This window comes from Populus trichocarpa, chromosome 10, assembly GCF_000002775.5.
Source record: "Populus trichocarpa isolate Nisqually-1 chromosome 10, P.trichocarpa_v4.1, whole genome shotgun sequence".
Taxonomy (NCBI): domain Eukaryota; kingdom Viridiplantae; phylum Streptophyta; class Magnoliopsida; order Malpighiales; family Salicaceae; genus Populus; species Populus trichocarpa.
Window position 1 is genome coordinate 9,054,220 of NC_037294.2, and position 18,556 is coordinate 9,072,775.

Below are 18,556 nucleotides of genomic sequence, written 5' to 3' on the forward strand. Positions count from 1 at the left end.
TTGTTTTCTCTATAATAGCCATTGCATCTCTATGCGGACCATCAGATCTTTAAATATTAAAAATCTCTCTAAAGTCTTCCGATTGTGGCAGTTTTGAGATTTTTCTTATTATTTTTGGAACTAGTCGACCGGTTTCACTGACCATTACAAACCGGTCAACCAGTTGAGCTAGAATTAGCATGGTTTGACCATCTCGCGATTAAGAATAGCGACATGCAGTAAATGACGCATTTCTAGAGCACGACTTTGTCAAACTATGTTATTTCGTCAAAACGTTTTTCTTTTATATCAATTCACCAATTTCTTTAGTTTTGTGTGTTAATTGGCCAATTTATTCTTTAAGATACAAATGAATCCAATTTCTAGGATTTTTAATATGTTGGATGGTTGAATCTAAGATACATAAGAGCATAGATTGACACATATTTAATCAAACAACATCGTAGTTCAATAAAAAAAATCCTCTTTGGCAACATTATTAACAAAAACATAAGACTCCTAGCGTTTTTTCATTGTACTATAAGTCGAAGAATATTATTTATTGTAATGGTATAATTAAAAAATTATATTTAGAATTAAAAAATCTTTAAACTAAGTATTAAAAATAACATGATCTTTTTACTATGATGATTTTTTTATTATGATATAATTTTTATTTTCAAATTATACAGGGATAGATTAGTCTTTTTATTTTTTTATACTATAAAATTACTTAGTTACCCTCAGATAAAAAAGATTACTTAACTTATGTTTGGGGGTATTTTAGATTTTTTTAATTTTTTAAACCAATAAAATGATTTTATTATCCTTAAAGAGAAAATCCACTAAACTCTTCTCCAGGATCTTTTTTATCATTTCACTGTTTTTTTTTTTTTTTAATATCAAGGTGACTTAAGAAAATTTTAGTATCTAAGTATTTATTAAATATTATTTAAAAAAAACTTACTACCATGTGCAACAATGAGCGGCCCCTTTGCCATTCAAAAGGCGTGTGAGGAGTCTCGTTCGATCACCAAACATCACCTTTCACAAAAATGTTTAAATCGTCTTGGCATCTTCTCTATAAGGCACGTGTTCCAAACAGTCCTTCATTTTTACACTAACAAACCTTTTCTTTTCTATTTTCCTTCATCTCACCCTCACTCAATTTTTGCCTTGCCCTTTAAAAACTTAAAAGAAGCCCTTTTAATTTTTTTTTCCTTCAATATTAAATTCATATTCTTTTGAATATTGTTTTTTTATTTGGAATAATTTATAGAATTAGAATGTCTTTTTAATTCTATCCTCATTCATTTTTTTAACCTTTTAAATTTAGTCCTCATTCTTTTTATTGTTATTTTTTAATTTGAGATAATTTTTTGAATTGATTTTTTTTTATAATTTCATCGACCTCATGTTTTTTTTTTCCTATCAAAATTGATCATCATTATTTTGATTGCTATTTTTTGCTTTGGCAAACTTTTAAATTGATATTTTTTTCAATTTCATCTTTCAACATCAAATTAGTTGGGAATTCAACTTTTTAATTGAGCTTGAATCTAGAATTTATCTATTACGAGTTCTAAAGACTAGCTTAAGATGAGGAGGTTCGACTGAGTTTGCTTGATTTTTTCTTTCTTTCGTTAACCTCATGTATTTTTCAGTTTTATCATTTATTCAACTGCAGATTGAGCTTTGTTATTTTTATTTATTTGCTTTCTGTATAACTTTTCATTAATTTTTAAAATGACCCAGGTTATCTCGAATCTTTTTATTTATCATTCTTTGTTGAATTTTGTTTGGCTCATTTTTTTTAAAAAAAAATTATGAGTTCATCATTCAATATTAAATTGGTCAGGAATTGAGCTTCTTAATTCAGCCGAGTCTAGGATTTCATGGATTGTGAATTTGAGACATCAATCCAAGTTTAGAATGTTTGCCTGTTTTTTTTAAAAAAAATACTCATGTTTTTTTTTAATTTTATCCTTCAGCGTTTACATTATTAGTTATTACGCCCTGTTCTTTCTTTTATCTTCTTTCTATAGGATTTTTGGTGAATTTCCAAACTGATCCGGGTTATCTTAAGTCTTTTTATTTGTTGAATTTACTTTGACAAATTATTTTAATTGATATTTTTTTTCTGATTTCATCCTTCAACATTATATATGTTGAGAATTAATTTTATTTTTTAGTTTATCTTTCAAAGTTGAGGTTTTTTTATATTAGGCTTCATAAATTTTCTTTAGTTTGCTTTCTATTTGTTTATATCGGTCTCATCACTTAGATCATAAATTTAATGGTTGGCTTGGTTTTTTTTTAATTTAATATTTTTACGTTCTGTCATTCAGTATTATGTTGTTTTAAGATTAAGTTTTTATAATATTTTTTCTTATTGAGTTATCTCATTGCATGATTTGAATTGTAGAGTTTGGTTAACTTACTTGGTTTGTTTGGATTTTTTTGTCTTTTTTATTTTATTTTGGATGTTTGGAATTGGGCTTCAACTTTTACTTCTTGTTTATTTTCTTATTCCAATTTTGTCCTTTTCTTTTTGTTAATTCCTATTTACTTATCTCAAGCTCACTAAGTTTACAAATAACTTACATATTTGATATATCAAGTTATCATATTTAGCATTCTCATTCAAGTCAGCGATTTGAGGTTTTTTTTTTTAATTTTGTTCTTTCATATTGGATTTGTTTGAATTTTAGTTTCATTGTCTTTTTTGTTTTATCAATATTTTTTTTGCTCAATAAGGTTTATGCGATTGCATCACCGACTTTTTTCCCCCCCGGCATACAGCTTAACACAGGCCTGCAAATAACCTAGTTCACTCTATATTCTAATGGGGGCAGAAAGCCACCTTTGTACGAAAACAGTTTCAGTGGTATAAAGAACTTCGATTCGTTTCGAGTCGCAGACCAAGTTCATTCGGCTCGTTACATTTCCAAATCCCCCCAAGCACCGAGCTGGAAAAGGCAGCAAGGAACAACGCGAGGGAGATCAAACATAAATATTTAACGATTCTGAGACCCTGGAAACCAGGTCAACAAGGACACTTTGATGAATACAACTACCACTACCACAACAAGGGGACATAAGTCTGACAATCTGAATAATTTTCAAATCGAAACTGGTTTCTCACTCCTAAGGGCACATCAGGGATGGAAAACTACACGGTGGTTCACAAACGGCCGATCATTACCATTATCAAGGACTATTTGTCAATTTACGATAAAAACTGTGATGAAAATAGACTTCAAATAAACTCGCCAAGACATTTCTCATAGAACAAAGAACTAAACATAATTCGAAATCAACATACAAGACGTCCAATACATCTAAAAATCTGATCATTCTATAAGATACGCAACAAAATCCTTCTTAAGAAAAAAACACAGAAATCAAAAGGGGATCCACACTGAACTAAGATCGCCACTCAAGAGGAGGCTTGAGACTTCTTTGACTTGCTGGTTGCTAGCTGGGTCTCAGGCTGCAATACAAGTACACAGAATTAGAAAGGTCCAAAAAACACTAGTATATTAATTAAACCATCTACCAATTAGAAAGAAATGAATTTACCTCTTTCTTAACTGGCTCTTCCTTTTCAGATAAAGTCAACTCAATGTGGCAAGGGCTGGACATGTAAGCTGGAAAGGAAAAAAAAGATTCCTGTGAATACAGATGGAAATGTACTTGTAAGATTAACTAATACGAATCTAATCAAAACAAGCTTACGATTAATTCTTCCATGCGCCCGATAAGTACGACGTCTCTGCTTCTGTGCCTGATTCACCTGGATGTGAGTAATGTAGAGTGCATCCACATCCAAACCCTTGACCTGGAAAAGCAAGTAATGTCAGTAAAATGGCAAGCAGAAGATGATGAGAAAGTGAAGACAAATAAGAAGATAGATGTACCTCAGCATTGCTCTCGGCATTCTTGAGTAAATCCAAGATGAACTTAGCAGACTTGGCAGGCCATCGTCCTTGTCCATTAGAGTGCCTGTTCTTTGCTTGTGCAGTACGCCCAACTCCACCACAGAAACGTCGGAATGGAATGGCCTGTTTGTGAGCCATAACATCTTCCAAATACCTCTTGGCCTTGACCAGAGGCAACTTCCTTAGAGCAAAAGCTGTCTCTCTTGTATTCTGCATGACATTAAAATGGATGCACATGTCAAAACAAGCTTAGAAAATCTATCAATGGAGGAAACATAATTACAATTAAGATCATCCAATGCATGTTATGACTAACTAGTTTTTTAAAATGCAGTACTTACAAGCAATTGAGAGGACAAAGCTAATCAGAAACAATGGCCTGAGCATCAATTGATAGAAATCAATGCAGCTATAAACGAGAACCAACACTTCAAACATGCATGGAGAAACGTCAATATGAAAACAGATGTGCCATCATTTACTGAACCTTAAGCCACCAATAACAACAGAGGTTCACCCAATAACAATGCAATTAATTTTCCTGAAGTTTACGAGAGCCTTGTTCACAAAAAGGCAACAAGACCCTGCTTTTTTCATCAGGATAAGAATCAGAACAGAAAAAATGGAGGGTTTTTTTGTCAGTTACAACCAAAACATGTCAATCATAGACAAAATGAAGAAAAACATCCAGTGCCTCCATTTCTTGTTGATGAAATATTCAAAACCTCATTTCTCAAATCTTCCACATGATCTTATTTAACAGGAAAGAGATTTCCTTTATCCTTAATTCAAATTGTCAACAACAGATGATACAACTAACTATACATGAAAGATCGGATAACCTAACCAATGCTTCGTAATTATTAAATTTAAGACTTCATAGTCCAAGTAACAAATAGATAAAATCACAATATAAATATAATTTTGTTATGTTGTTCCTGAAGGAGCGAGGAAAAAAACATGTAATTCACCAGCTTCTACATCAAATAACTCTTCAACAAAAGCAAAAACAGGTCAAAAAATCATTTAACACCGGCATAAGCCAAAAAGCGTATATTAATTAATCAAACCTATAAAAAACTATTCATTTAAACAAAATTTTAGTTAGAAAATGTGCCATCGTTTACTGAACCTTCAGCCACAGAAAAAAAACAGAGGTTCACCCAATAACAATGAAACTGATTTCCCTGAAGTTTACGAGAGACCTGTTCACACAGGCAACAGACCCCTGCTTTTTTCATCAGGTTTTTACTAATAAATCAACTTTTTTTGTTCTTCAGATAACAACAGCCATACAAAACAAAACCCATCAAAACTCTACACATAATACCTTGAAGTGAACTCTGAGGTCAGAGCCCCTTGCCTTGCAAGCTGCAAAAACATCAGACACAATAACATCAAGTTAAGATCTCCTTCAGTGATAAGCACGCTCGGGAAACCCAAATGGAAGAACATTAGTTGACTTACATTTGGTGGGGTTATCAGGCTCTCTAGAGTACTTCACCTGAGAAAAGAAAAACAAGGGACATAATGTGATTTAGTGATGTGGAGATTCAATGTAAGAAAGAAAGGGAAAGAGAAGCGGTGGCGTACCATGGTGGCTGCACCGTCTGCCTTGTCGAAGCTGGAGATACGTTGATTTGGTGGCTCTAGCAGAGGAGAGGCGGAGAGGATGCTGAGTGCGGTTTATATAGGGTTTCTAAGTGAAAGAAACCCTAATTCCTGCTGCAGACTGACTTCAACGCTTCTCCTTTTGGGCTTGGGGTTTTTTTTTATTCAGCTTGTCTTCTGAAGCCCACCTCTTTTTCTTTTTTAGGTGTTGAGTAGATTTCATTTAAAAAACATATTTTTTTAGTATTTTTTTAATAATTTTAATATATTGATATTAAAAATAGAAAAAATTTAAAAACTATTTTAATATATTTTTAAATAGAAAAATATTTTCAGAAAACATAATATTAGGCCAAATAGGCTTTTAGGGTACATAAAAGATCCAATAACCTACTAATTAAGAAATTTTTTTTCTTTTTACATAAGATAATTCATGCTTTCATACATATTTTTTTATTTGATGTCAAAGGTTATGTCTAAATTCTCTTCTGAACGATTTTAAAGCTACATCCCTATATCAATATAGTATATTGAAGAATATTTAATAAAATATTTAATTATTGATTCCAAAATTCGAATTCAAAAAAATTAAAGAAATATACTTCATTCGAATTTGAAGCCTCCTTAGTTTCTTGCAATTAAGGAGCATCTACTGATATATATATATATATATATATATATATATATATATATATATATATATATATATATATAAAATTAAAATTACTAATATTTTTTATAAGCCAATGAGATTTATTGATCAACAAGCTTATAGTCAAGCACACTTACACAAAGGGCATGGCTGACATTAATCCTATCCATTACTTGCTTGGTTTTTTAATTTTCTATTTTTTATTAAAATAGCCAACTCAAATAACTATTGATATCCCAATTTTCAGAACTAGCAAGTGGAAGAGGCTCAGAATGCTGGAACCTGAAACCAGTTGAAGATGATTCGATTAATGTTGGTGTATATAGTTCTTGGTCGATCGTTCGTCGAACTAATGATAGCTGAAAAATGGTGTTTCAGGCTATGTTTTGGAGCACAACAGCTTCAGGATCATGGCCATGCCGCTTTGTAATTTTCTGCAAATTTAATTTTGAACGATATTTGCGATGGTTATCATCTGGGTCTATATAATTTTCGGGCAAAGTTTATACATTGGAAGTTCAAAAATCCAGAGGATTAGAAAATGTAGCTGGACATAAAGCTAGAATAAGCAGTGACACCTGCCCAGTCTGGGAAAAGGCCTTTCAACCTCTGTGCTTCATCATCTAAAACTTGGTCTACCACAGCAACTTCCACCCTCAAATCATCAGAACTGCTGGCCTGTTATTTCCAAAGAGAACAGAAAACAGAATTGAACTGTGTAAAAAGATCATCTTTGTAGCCTAACCAAATCAAGGACAGAACTTTACCTCTAACCAGAACGTCCAGTTTGCTTGGCTGGTTCCACTAAGTCTCAATATGTAGGATGGCGGACCACCTTCCACTGTTTCAGGATCTGTGCGATTTCCAGGGTGATTGCTTGTACAACAAAGCAAAATGCTCATAAGCAAAAGTGGAATCTTAAAATTTCATACCTGGAAGCATGTTGTCTGCAAATGACCAGCTTGATAAAGGACCGGTGATGTTAAGGACTGCAACCCAAACCTCCTCCAAATCACTGAAAAGACTCAACGTATGAAGATAAAAACCCACACATCTGAATAAAAAATGTTAAAAAAGAAATCTATGCTCTAGGATATAACATACGCACACAAGAATTCATGAGAACACAAGGTTAGATTTGAATTTTAAACTGAACTTTTTTTAGTGGTTTCACTCCTATGCAGTCAAATAGCATCCCTGTTGTAGACACTTCAAGTTTTTTGCCCCATGTCTGGGATTTATAGAACATCTACCAATTATCCATTAAACATACAGTGCAAAAACACATATTTACCCGCTATATGTATATTCAAATCAGGCAAGAAACATATAGACAGTTTGTTCATTTGAAAGAGTAGTAATTTTGTTAAAGCAACATCGAGATCTTTCAACATGGTCCCCTGGTTTCAGATGAGTGGGTGTAGCTGAGCTAGACAGCATACCCTCACCTGCAATAATCCAGGTTTGAATTCCTCCCCCTAGCGCGTGCACTGTGCTATTGTCAAAAAATGCCCAACAGTTACTTGCTGAGCATACAGTTGAACTATGAGCATACCCACATCCTATCCCTCCAAACTGAGGATGCACAAACTCAAAGAAGTAGATTTTTGGAGCACAAAACAACTTTTCATGCACTTCCATGACCATTAGTTCATTCTACTTACCCCAAGGAAAATTCCAAGTAAACTCTCCGAGATCTATCACTGGAGATGGTATGTGGCTTGTAAGTAGATAAGTAGGGGAAATATCTATATTGTTTAAAAACGCCATCACTCCTTGCAGGGAACTTTAAGCTTTGCGAAAACAAAAGAGACACTGGAAAAATTCCCTGCCAAAGAAATTAAAGAAAGAAAGAAAGTTACACAAAATAAAGGTTTATCTATGAATTTGAAGGATTTACAATCATTATAGAACATGTAATTGAAAACGAAGTAACTTGCCCTTGCTGGGCACAAAAATTAAATCTACCGCTCCAATGGAATTTGAGAAAACCTGACATAACTTCTGTGTTCAGAATAGGATACCATCCCCCATTTGTTTCAACAAGGCTGTTATGAAAAATGCCCCAGGTTGGGGAGAGAGGAAAGATTAACAAATTAAAAGGAAATTATCGCGTGCTTCCAGATTTAAACCACCCATCTGTTGTGGATGCCCTTGCAAGTTCTATAACTTGTTGTATCTTGACGAGGCAAAAGAGCCACCTCAAAATATAAATTTGACATAGCATTAGCAACACACATCAAGGGCAAAATTTGCTTACCAACCAGGTCTCTCGGGGAGACATACTAGCAGTTTCAAAAGATAACTCTTGGCCCATATGCAGTCCCTTTGCCACTTCAGGAGCATATTTGAAAAGAAATGATAAAGAATTGGAATCTAAAACAGAAAATCCATAGCTGGAGTTCACAATCCTATTCGCATCTGTCAATCAACACAAGAAAAAGACGTTTTCAGGCAAGATGGATGAGAAAGGGGGCTTTAGAAATCAGAACAAATCAAGAAGCTAATAACAGAGCTAATAATTGAACTCTGTTCCTATTCACACATCAATTGCTGTCTAGCAGTTCTAACTCACTAAAGTTTTAAACGGCTTTAAAGATCAAGTGCTCTCATCTTCATACCTGTAGTAACAAGCGTATGCTGAAAAACAACCCTCTTTGGTGCAAGATTGCTGTATGGAAAGAATTGAGATGACAAAGCCAGAGCAAGCACACTAACATGCAACAAGAGCTGCAAGATTGAAGACCGAGCTAACCAGTGACTACACACAGGTATTATTGGGCCCACACACAAACCAGTTGCAACGCCAATTGTTGCTGCCACGAAAACATCAGCAACATAATACCCTGCAATTATGGATCTAATAATCATAATCCACTCTTCACTTCAGAGCATATAATTGATTGCTCAACTATAATGGTACAAAACAACCATAATGATTCTTCAGTAGATTATTGACTACTGGAAATAAAACTACCCTGTGGTGTGGCATACTTGAAAGTCATCGGGACAAGAGTACAAAAAAGAAATTTTAAAGAGATAAGTTCACCATCCTCTTTTAGCCATGGGGAAGTTGCAAGTACAACCATATGATATTCAATGAAAGCAGTCAATAATAAAGTCTATTCAACAAAATGAAACGTTATATCAAGAATTCTTAATATTTGAACCTAAGACAGAAAAAATATATAGAAAGGATAATTCATTTAACAATCAGTTCGAAATTACTAACAGGCCAATTCTTCCTTTTTTACACCTATCCAAAAGTTCTCGACAATCAGCACAGTGTAAAAAAAATACCAGGATCTCCGAGTCCATGAATTCAACAAAAGGTGAAAAGAGTATTGATAAACCTCATGTAGTACGCAATTTGCATTTACTGACAGTATTATTTATACAAAATTCAATTTTACAATTAAAATGTGAGAAATGAACAAATATTGATTCAATAGTTTTGCCACTGTCTCAAGTTCAGAAGAAAAACCGGAAATAATCCAATTGAAAAGGCATATAAATGACATCAGAATAAATAGTCAGGAATACTAACCATAGGGAGGTGGGAGAAAACCTATCATACCCATCTTCTCGATCAAAAATTGGATTACAGATCCACTAAAATATGCTAAGTAAGTGAGACATGGAATTAGAGGTATTACATAAAAAACTGCTGGCCTGAAAGAAAGAGCATAAGTCAGACCATTTCTGTTTATTTCACTGCCATTTACCACCTTTTTTCCGATTAGAAAGTCACTAAAATACAGAAAAAAAAGGACTTTAATGTGAGAAAAAAGAGCAAAGAGACAACAATCTATAGTTCCATTTGGCATGCTATCACCATTAATCTCCTGCAAGACAGTTTCAAGTCTTCTTGTAAACAAAAAGAAAAAATGAAAGAAAACACTTAAAAATAATAAAGGAAATAAGTGCCAAAAGATCCGACCCACAAAAAAAAAAAAAACAGAGAAACAAGGTGTGAATTCTCAAAATGTTCCAAAGTTCTAAGACATGCCATCAACAAGCTGCACTTTGGATCCAATGAAACAACAGCCCAAACCATGAGCAGCAGAAAACAACATGATGCATTTCAACAGAATCAACAGTCAATTAAGTGGATCACAAGGAGCGGTTCTTGAAAATAATTCAGCAATAGAATATTTGATATTGTCTTTCAATTAATTGAAGCCTCTTCTCAAAAAGTTAACGTTGTAAGGAAGGACAGCTTGATGGCAACTGTTGTGTTAGGGTTCAACATGATGTGTGTTGTAAAGAAATCTGAAAGACATTTGAAGATGACAACACGCCTATCTTCCAGGGAGGCTCCAAAACAATGCTAAAGGGTTACTAAAATGGAAGTCCAGCATACTTGAATGGGGAAAAATCAGCCAGAGCTTATATTTTGAGGCTACTACCATTGCAGTGTACTAAAATTTATTAAAAACTCGCCAAAGGTAAATGCCTCGCATACTTGGAATACATAAATAGACATGAATCACCCAAGAGCTGATATTTTGAGGCATGCTTCAACATTTAGAGAAAAGATAGCATTTCAAAGTCGCTGTAAGAGATATTAACATCTTAACAAATTTAAGGAGTCTCCAAATACAACATCAGAAACCAGCAACGAGATACATGCAACTTCTACATGATAAGCAGATGGGAAGAAAAATTCAAGCCAACATTCACAAGAAGGAATTTGATTGTGATCCATCAAAATCAGTACCTGGGTGATTGATGATGATCATAGGACTTGACAGATAGGGAAAAGAAGATCCATGCAGGAAGCATAGATGCCAACACAATAAAGGTCAGAAACCCTCCACCGAGCCCAGCTACCAGATAGGCCTGCCTTTACTATAGTTAGCAAATTTTTGAAACTATCAAAATCTAGAAGCCACAAAGATTTCTTCTAAATAGTAAACTGAATACCGAAGTTATGCAAGCATAAAATCCAAATGCTCCCCAAAACCTTGCTTCTTCAGATAGAGCCTACAAAATACACTCCATTTCAGATATCTGCTAGCTTCAGTGATGGATGGTGCTCCTGCATTAGATTTAACACCCATCCAGAGGACGCATACACAACTCCAACAAACTCCAAGTAAGGCATAATTCTACCAAGCAATTTAAAATAAGGGGGGAAATATATGATTAGCCATACAACACAAATCAAAGAGTCCAATGAATCAAATCACTAACAAATGTGGTGGGATTGCATATTTTATGTAAAGTTTATCTTATGAAGATTGCAATTTGACCCATTAAAGGGGAGTCTTGGAAAGAGAATTTGGAAGCAATCTTGCCATTCTACCTTTTAACATGAAGTTGCCTGCTGTTCTCAGGGCTCAAAACGCAACCTTGTTGGTTGCAAGCCACGAGTTTATTTTTACCATTGTGCCAAGCAATGACCCATAGTTAACATCATAAGGAAAGAAACAAACTTTTACAAGAGAGAAGTAAAACGTGTCCATCTTTCATATAAAGTAGCTGATGCAATTCAAGAAAACAGTTTTCATTCAACAAAATAGTTTTCAGCAATTCAATTTTGGAGAACTTTTTACAATTATCAAATATCCTAATTAGACCTAAGATTACAATTAATGCTTTGCTTTTCAATGAGGCTCTGTTAAATGAGAAGCTCAACAACACAGTAGTAAAAGTAAAGAAAGTGACCATAAATTGGCCACTGATCTCTACTAAATGCCACGCATATCAAATGTTTGCTCATCCATAGCAATCAGAGGACCTCTTTCCCCATTTATGAAAACAACTTATCTTCTGATCATGTTTCTGTATTGGTTTTCAATTCCTAATAAATTGGTTTTCATCTTATTTTCTCATATTTTGATGCAGACTTGCATTCAGATCAATTATTTTGAAATTTCTTTGCATTGATGAAGTCAGTAAATGTTGCTGCACAACTTGAATGCCATATTAAATGGTATCCTCACTCTTATTAGTAACCAAAGATATATTCCAAATGAATATGCAACCTAGAATGTAAAGCTAGAAAAAATCCCGATTTGCAAGCACTTCTAGTCATGTGTGTTAAATGTAACAAGCATGGCCTGAATAAGTAATCAATTGAAAATTATATGATATCTAATTGTACCTCTGATTTATTGATGACTGAAACATCTTGTGAGGGGGGGGAACAACCCCAAACAGTTCTTGGAATCAGCAAACCAACAAGTGAGCTTGGGACAAACATCAGGAATGCCAGGTATGGACGTGCAAACCTGCATTAGAATCTTGCATGTCAAAGAGAACCATGACCAACAGTTATAACATCATCCTCTAGTTACTTCTGAGTAACAGAAGACATTCATGGTGTCCCATGGAAGTTCATCATTATAACATCATCATCCTATAGAAGTTCATATTTCTGTTGAATACAATGAAACTACTGAAAAAGACCATGACCAGCAGTTATGGAGACCCCACGCTCACAACTGGTGAAATTTTTCCCATTTGAAATTCCAAGGAGAATAAAAGAAAAGAAACAGAGAACAAACTCACCAGCTCATCGCATAACTAGTGAAGAACAGTCTCACAGTGGCAAAGATAACTGGGAAAATAATAGCCAATATAATTCCAGCAGCATGGAAAAGCATTCCTTGAAAGTAAACAAATTCTGAGTATTATTCACAAAATCTTCAATATGCATGTCTTGTGTTGTGTGTATGGGGTATCAGAGCATGGAGATTCAGATGAAAAAAATTCATATAGAAATCAGCAGTAGAGAGTTAACCTTTCAAAAAATCATAGAAGGTTGCAAAACAAGAACGTGACCTAGAATCCCAAAAATGCAAAAGGAATGGCATGACAAGAAAAATGACAATGGGAATACTATGAAGTACCAGAGCTACCCTTCTTGAATAGAATATCTGGAAAAAAAAACATTAAAGATATAAGGACAATGTTATGAATTAATCAAGGTCACAATAAGATCACACAGTGAGTCATAAATAAGTTAAAATTTAAGTACAAATAATGAAATTGGATAGAGCAGATATCATAAATTTTGCAACATACAATGAACCATGATAAGAAATCAAAGAAAACAGCCCTCTCATCCTTGTAGTCATTGATTGAAGCTTTAAGATATTCTCTCTCTCGAGCACTTTGTAGCTTAGAAGAATTTGTGAAGGCTTTCAGTATGCTGAACAAATTGTCTCCACGTGCTTGCATGATCCCAGGTCTGGTGTGAGTACATGCAGATGCATAAGAGGATGCGTTTAAGAATAAAGTGACAAAAGAATTCCAATGAAATATTTATATGATGAAATGGCAGAAGTAAAGCATACAGTAATTTGTCCAATGTATCATAGGATGTATGGTAGTAATAACCACCAAGAAGAAAGATAATATCCAGGCTTGGAATGTTTCCGTGATCATGGGAAAATATTCTGTAATCTGTATCTCCAGGAATAGCATGAAAGACGTCCTACATAGAGAAATAGATCACTAGAATTGAAACAATTAAATGCAAACAGCAGTCAAGCGCAGCAGATAGGTATTGGGATAAGCCACATTAATATGTTAGGAGGGTTTCATCCTGGCCCAAATGATGTGAAACAAAATTATATGAATGTTATTTGTTTGCCTGTTTCCTTTACAAGTAATCATATAATAAAACACTCATCAGAATGTTTTGAAGTTAATTTTCAAAACCAAGAAAAGAAAAGAAAACCTGAACAGCACTATGTGCCATGGGATATACTGCAGACTCTGCATATAATTGAGAAGGCCAAGACCCAGGTCCAGATTGGCAGACTAAATCTGTTAATACAACAGTATTCACATTAGCACAGAGTAGCAGGACCATTACACGCAACTCAGGACCATTAGAAAAAGTCGAAAACATATGTTACCAACTAACAACAGATAAAGTTTCAATTCATTTCTTATATTTCCATATCTGGCAGCTTAGGAAGTGAGTGATGTCAAGAATATGGTAAAATCATTATGATATTATGTGAATTTACATTGAACTAACTTTAAGATGCTTCCTGGATCAATCATGATGTAAGAAAGAAGTTGTATGTCATGTAGTTCACAGGCTGCTTTACATTTTCTTCTCTAAATCCAGTTCCCTTTTCTCCAAATCATTGAGTCAATGTACCATATGCATTCTAAAAAGGCTGAAGAAAAGTAACATTCAAATTGGATCACATCCTACCAGGACCAGATGTCCCAGATGCTTCCACATTTATAGAAGCTCCAATTGAATCACGCCATTTATGTGTCTTCATGAAGCCATGTGCACCCTGAAACACCATAATCAACCAACCTCTTTTAGTCTTGAAAATGAGAGAGGTAAAATAGAAAATAACTAGTGAAATAATGGTCTATTAAATGTTTTTTTTACTAGATATTTGTCGAGGTTGTCTAACAAAGTAGGAAAAAGAAAACTGCATTCAATATCTTCAGAAATATGATTGGTCCACAATGGAAACCTCGACACGAGAAGTGTTTTAAAAAGCTAATCACATAGTAATATTGCTTGCGAATAGATCCTATACCAACATAAAAAGTTCTTCTGCGCCGTTAAAAAGAAAAATAATAGGTCGAGGAGGAATCCAGCCCGATTCTGCAGTAACTCTAGCTAATTCCAGCATTGATGCTGCAAAACAATCAAACATGCAAACTGAAATGACTAGGCATGAAAATTCATAATCAACAAGTACGTTTGAGATATTTAAGGCAGTCCAAGTGGTTAAAATATGTAATTACTCACCAACACATGAACCACAATCACCAGCTCCTGGTGAACCAAGAGGACTATCAAAATGGCCATTAATTAAAACAGACGGGTCAGTTTCTTGCGAATCTGCTGACGATATCCTGTCATTAAGTAAAAGTTAGTCCACAATGGTTTTTTCCAAAAATGCAAGATAAAAATACAACCTTTGTCATGTCACAAGGCATACACATTATAGCCAATTATAATACCACATATGTAAAGTACAAGTGATTTAAGCCTTTAAGGTTTAGATGTGTGGTGCATCTTATCTTCGGTGTGATGCCTAATAATTCATAGGAGTGATTTCTAGGAGCCCTAGTGTGATGCTAGGTTTGCTTTCTTCCTTTTTAGCCTACTTGAGCCTGGTTCCTTGTTCATTTACATTTCTAGAACACAACCTTAAGCTAAACACACCCCATTACCCACCTAAAGCCTATTTTCCCATTTCCTAACCTATCAATTCTATAACTAATAAAGTTAGGAACTGTAATCGAAGACCCTGCATAAAAAACATAATGTGATACCTTTATTGTTATTTTCTGAGGTAAGAAGAAAAAAAAAATTAAACATTTTCCCTTCACATGATTCAGCTTCCTGGCTTTAGTTCCAGCAGTGAACAGAGAAGTTTTAAATGTCTGATTCCTCTAAGTGAAATTTTCCATGTTGCACTAAGTTACTTACAGATGTATGCATGCAGTCGGAGAACACTTTGGGGTGTGAACACCCATCCGAACAAGTAGGGTCAATAGTTCGGCATTTAGGCCATGACATTTTGAAACAAAAAAATCTTTAACCCAGAAAATGACAAGCTAGATAGTCTCCTGTCACCAGGCTCACCAACCAACCTTGGCTTTGATTTTTATTATTCCTACCAGATTCGGTGCTGGATAACTTATATGTAATAACTCCAGGACCACAATATCTTGACAAAGGTATATGGCCCATTCCATTGAAATGGAAGACACAAGGTTCCTTGGAGGATGTAAGAAAATCCCACAGAAAAATACCGGTCCCCGTATGAAAGCTAATTGTAACTACACTCATACTTAATGGGGAAAAAAGTCTCATTCCTCGGATGATTCTAACTAACACTAATTGAACGTCAGGACATGAAACACAGACTCAAACAGGCAATAGAATTTCAGCAAGAAGTAAAGAGATTACCTGGCAACAATATTTATATGGTTTCTATAAGAGAAAGACATGCTGTGCCCTAGAACCATCATATTAAATGTACCATTAACAGTTGCCTCTTCAACCTCAATTCTGCAAAGTTAAAAAAAAATGACAAGGGTGAATAAACCAAACTCATAGTTAAATTCTCTCTAAAAACCCCATACCGGCGAACCTGATATTGGATTCAGCTCTCTCCTTTAGCATTTCTAACTGTTCTTTAATATACACCGCCGCTTTTCTTAATCCGGGACGCCCTTCCTTTAGTTTTTCAAAGTCAAAGACAATTAAAAGATAATTAAATAATTATATACATGCAAAGACAGTGAGGGGGGGGACTGACTTGACGGCCGTCTTTGGTTAGAACTGCAACATGTTGGATGGCTCTGGCCTCGGAGAAGCGATCGAGAGGGGCGTCGATCTCGAGAGGCTTGATGAATTTCATGTGAATTGTGGAGTAAACAAGAACCGATATGAGACTGAAGATGGTCGCTAGAAAGAAGAGGAATTTGAATCCAGCTACATCTCTTGAGCTCAGCCTCAACGCCATTTCTGTATCTCTTTTTCCTTTCTCCTATGGAAATTGTCTTCCGACACTGGAACGGAAAACACGATGACAAGGAATTCTTATATTATGTGCGCGTGTGTGGAGGAGTTGTAGGAGTTTAGCTTTTACTTTATTTTGATGCTTTAAAAGTATTTAAAAATAAATAAAGTTTTTTATTTAAAATTATTTTAATAAACTAATATTAATAACAAATTTAAAAGATATATTAATTTAATTATAAAAAAAAATTATTTATAAAAAAAAAAACCACGTCTACTCTTTTGAAATTGATGCTTTGCCGTGTTTTGTTATTACTTGTCAGTGGCGAACTAAACGGGCAGTTGGTATTCCCTTTCCTTCTCCACTACGTTAACGTTTGCTGGTGTTGAAATTCTGTGGGCTAATCTTATGGGCCAAAGCTATGTTTGTTTTGGGCTTTAATTGCCTTAAAGACAAGCTAGAGCCGAACTCGAATTACACGTTGCAAGTTGCAACCACTCTACCAAATCTATAAATTTTATTAATTAGGCTCCAAATATTTCAAAAACCTTTCAATAAGATCTTTTTGTCGATGTTCGTCGATGATTTTATCGAATATTTTCAAATTAATGTCCTTTTAGTACATAAATATGGACATTAGACTAAAAACATTGAGGTTTATTAACTTTTTCATCGAATTTCCTTTAAATTAACACTATTTTAGTGTATAAAATATGCAAAATAGCATAGTTTTTAGACCCGGTCCAGTCCAAGGTCCGGGTTCCAGGTTTTGACCGGGTCGCCCGGGTCAATTATTTTTTTTTAAAAAAATCAAAACGACGTCGTTTTAGTAAAAAAAAAGTGAACGGGTTGCAACCGGGTTTTTGACCAGGTCAACCTGACGGGTTAGCCGGGTCACACCGGGTTTTTTCTTCCCCTATTTTTTCTTTAACCCAGCCTGGTTCCAGCCACGGATCGAGCCGGGTTTTAAAACTATGCAAAATAGGCTTTGAATAGTTAGAGAATTGACAAATGTAGGAAATATTTGATACCAAATTGAAAAGATTTATAAGTTTTGGATGTGATTGAAAATAAGTATATAGGTTTCCTTGATTATATTTTTTTTCTCTTGCTGATTTATAACACGTGTACATTTATCTTGTTATTTGATTGGATGTAGCAAGAGTAGCTATAAAAGAACAAATGAAAATTTCTAAATCACCATTTGATTTGATGGAATCAAGCAATTAAATAACGAGTGGCTTTCAACGAACTAATTTGAAGAGGAATTATTTTGAATATTCGGAGTTGGACTCTTTTTTCTCGCCAAGGAAAAAAAAACATGGAATGTATGAATTTATTTCACAATTACATTCTTTTTATACCTAATAATTTATCCCAAATCGGAATATAAGCTTTGTCAAATTTATCTCCAGGCCCTGGTATTTTTATATTTTGAAACACTATATACATTTAAGCCCCTTTACTTTTTAAACAATTCAATTTAAACACTATGTTTCCTGATTTACTTGCAATTGGATTCTCCATTTTTTAGTTTCGATGTAATCAAATTGTTATCCAAAATTGGTGCACAGTATAGAATGTTTACATAAATAACGATACATAGTTTTTTTTGTTTTTGTTTTTTTTTTGCCAGTGGCTGTGAATTCGTCTATATAATAGTGTGTTTGGTATTGTGGTAGTTTTTATGGTTGTGGTTTGAAAAAAAATTATTTTATAAAAATACTTTTGGTTAAGGTTGGTTTGGTATTTATATATACTTGGTTAAAACTATGGTTGAAATTGAGGTTAAACAAAAAAGTAGTTTAATGTGTTTGGTTAAGAATGCTTTTCAAATTGAGGTTGTAAAATAATTTCAAAAAATATATATTAACATTGATGGTTTTTAATTTAAATATTGTAGATTTAAC

General features: G+C 34.1%; 2 protein-coding genes and 2 non-coding genes across 5 annotated transcripts; all 4 read right to left on the reverse strand.

Moving 5' to 3' along the window:
• Positions 1-3,237: 3,237 nt before the first annotated feature.
• Positions 3,238-5,644, reverse strand: LOC7477021 (60S ribosomal protein L17-2). The gene is made up of 7 exons (XM_002314496.4): positions 5,514-5,644; positions 5,388-5,424; positions 5,251-5,291; positions 3,900-4,130; positions 3,718-3,820; positions 3,562-3,629; positions 3,238-3,472 (listed from the first exon to the last, which is right to left on the reverse strand). Exons 1-7 carry the CDS (start codon positions 5,514-5,516, stop codon positions 3,419-3,421), a joined length of 537 nt encoding a protein of 178 aa, XP_002314532.2. The 5' UTR covers positions 5,517-5,644; the 3' UTR covers positions 3,238-3,418.
• LOC112329047 (small nucleolar RNA snoR74) lies at positions 4,385-4,514 on the reverse strand. The gene has a single exon (XR_002984543.1). It is a non-coding gene; the product is annotated as a small nucleolar RNA snoR74 (small nucleolar RNA).
• On the reverse strand, positions 5,030-5,158 carry LOC112329046 (small nucleolar RNA snoR74). Its single transcript, XR_002984542.1, has one exon. It is a non-coding gene; the product is annotated as a small nucleolar RNA snoR74 (small nucleolar RNA).
• A 940-nt stretch (positions 5,645-6,584) lies between the features above and the next one.
• On the reverse strand, positions 6,585-16,757 carry LOC7460017 (uncharacterized). 2 transcript variants are annotated; one of them, XM_002314495.4, is made up of 21 exons: positions 16,443-16,757; positions 16,275-16,360; positions 16,091-16,192; positions 14,921-15,027; positions 14,706-14,806; positions 14,363-14,450; positions 13,874-13,962; positions 13,488-13,627; positions 13,216-13,381; positions 12,932-13,067; positions 12,700-12,796; positions 12,293-12,419; positions 11,110-11,169; positions 10,904-11,025; positions 9,731-9,855; positions 8,805-9,029; positions 8,444-8,604; positions 7,848-8,011; positions 7,116-7,198; positions 6,951-7,036; positions 6,585-6,861 (listed from the first exon to the last, which is right to left on the reverse strand). In XM_002314495.4, the coding sequence occupies exons 1-21, from the start codon at positions 16,647-16,649 to the stop codon at positions 6,718-6,720; spliced, it is 2,616 nt and encodes an 871-aa protein (XP_002314531.4). In that variant the 5' UTR covers positions 16,650-16,757; the 3' UTR covers positions 6,585-6,717. The 2 variants fall into 2 exon arrangements, with proteins under 2 accessions (XP_002314531.4, XP_024466300.2); XM_024610532.2 differs by lacking the exon at positions 16,443-16,757 and having other exon boundaries at positions 16,267-16,350.
• Positions 16,758-18,556: the final 1,799 nt, after the last annotated feature.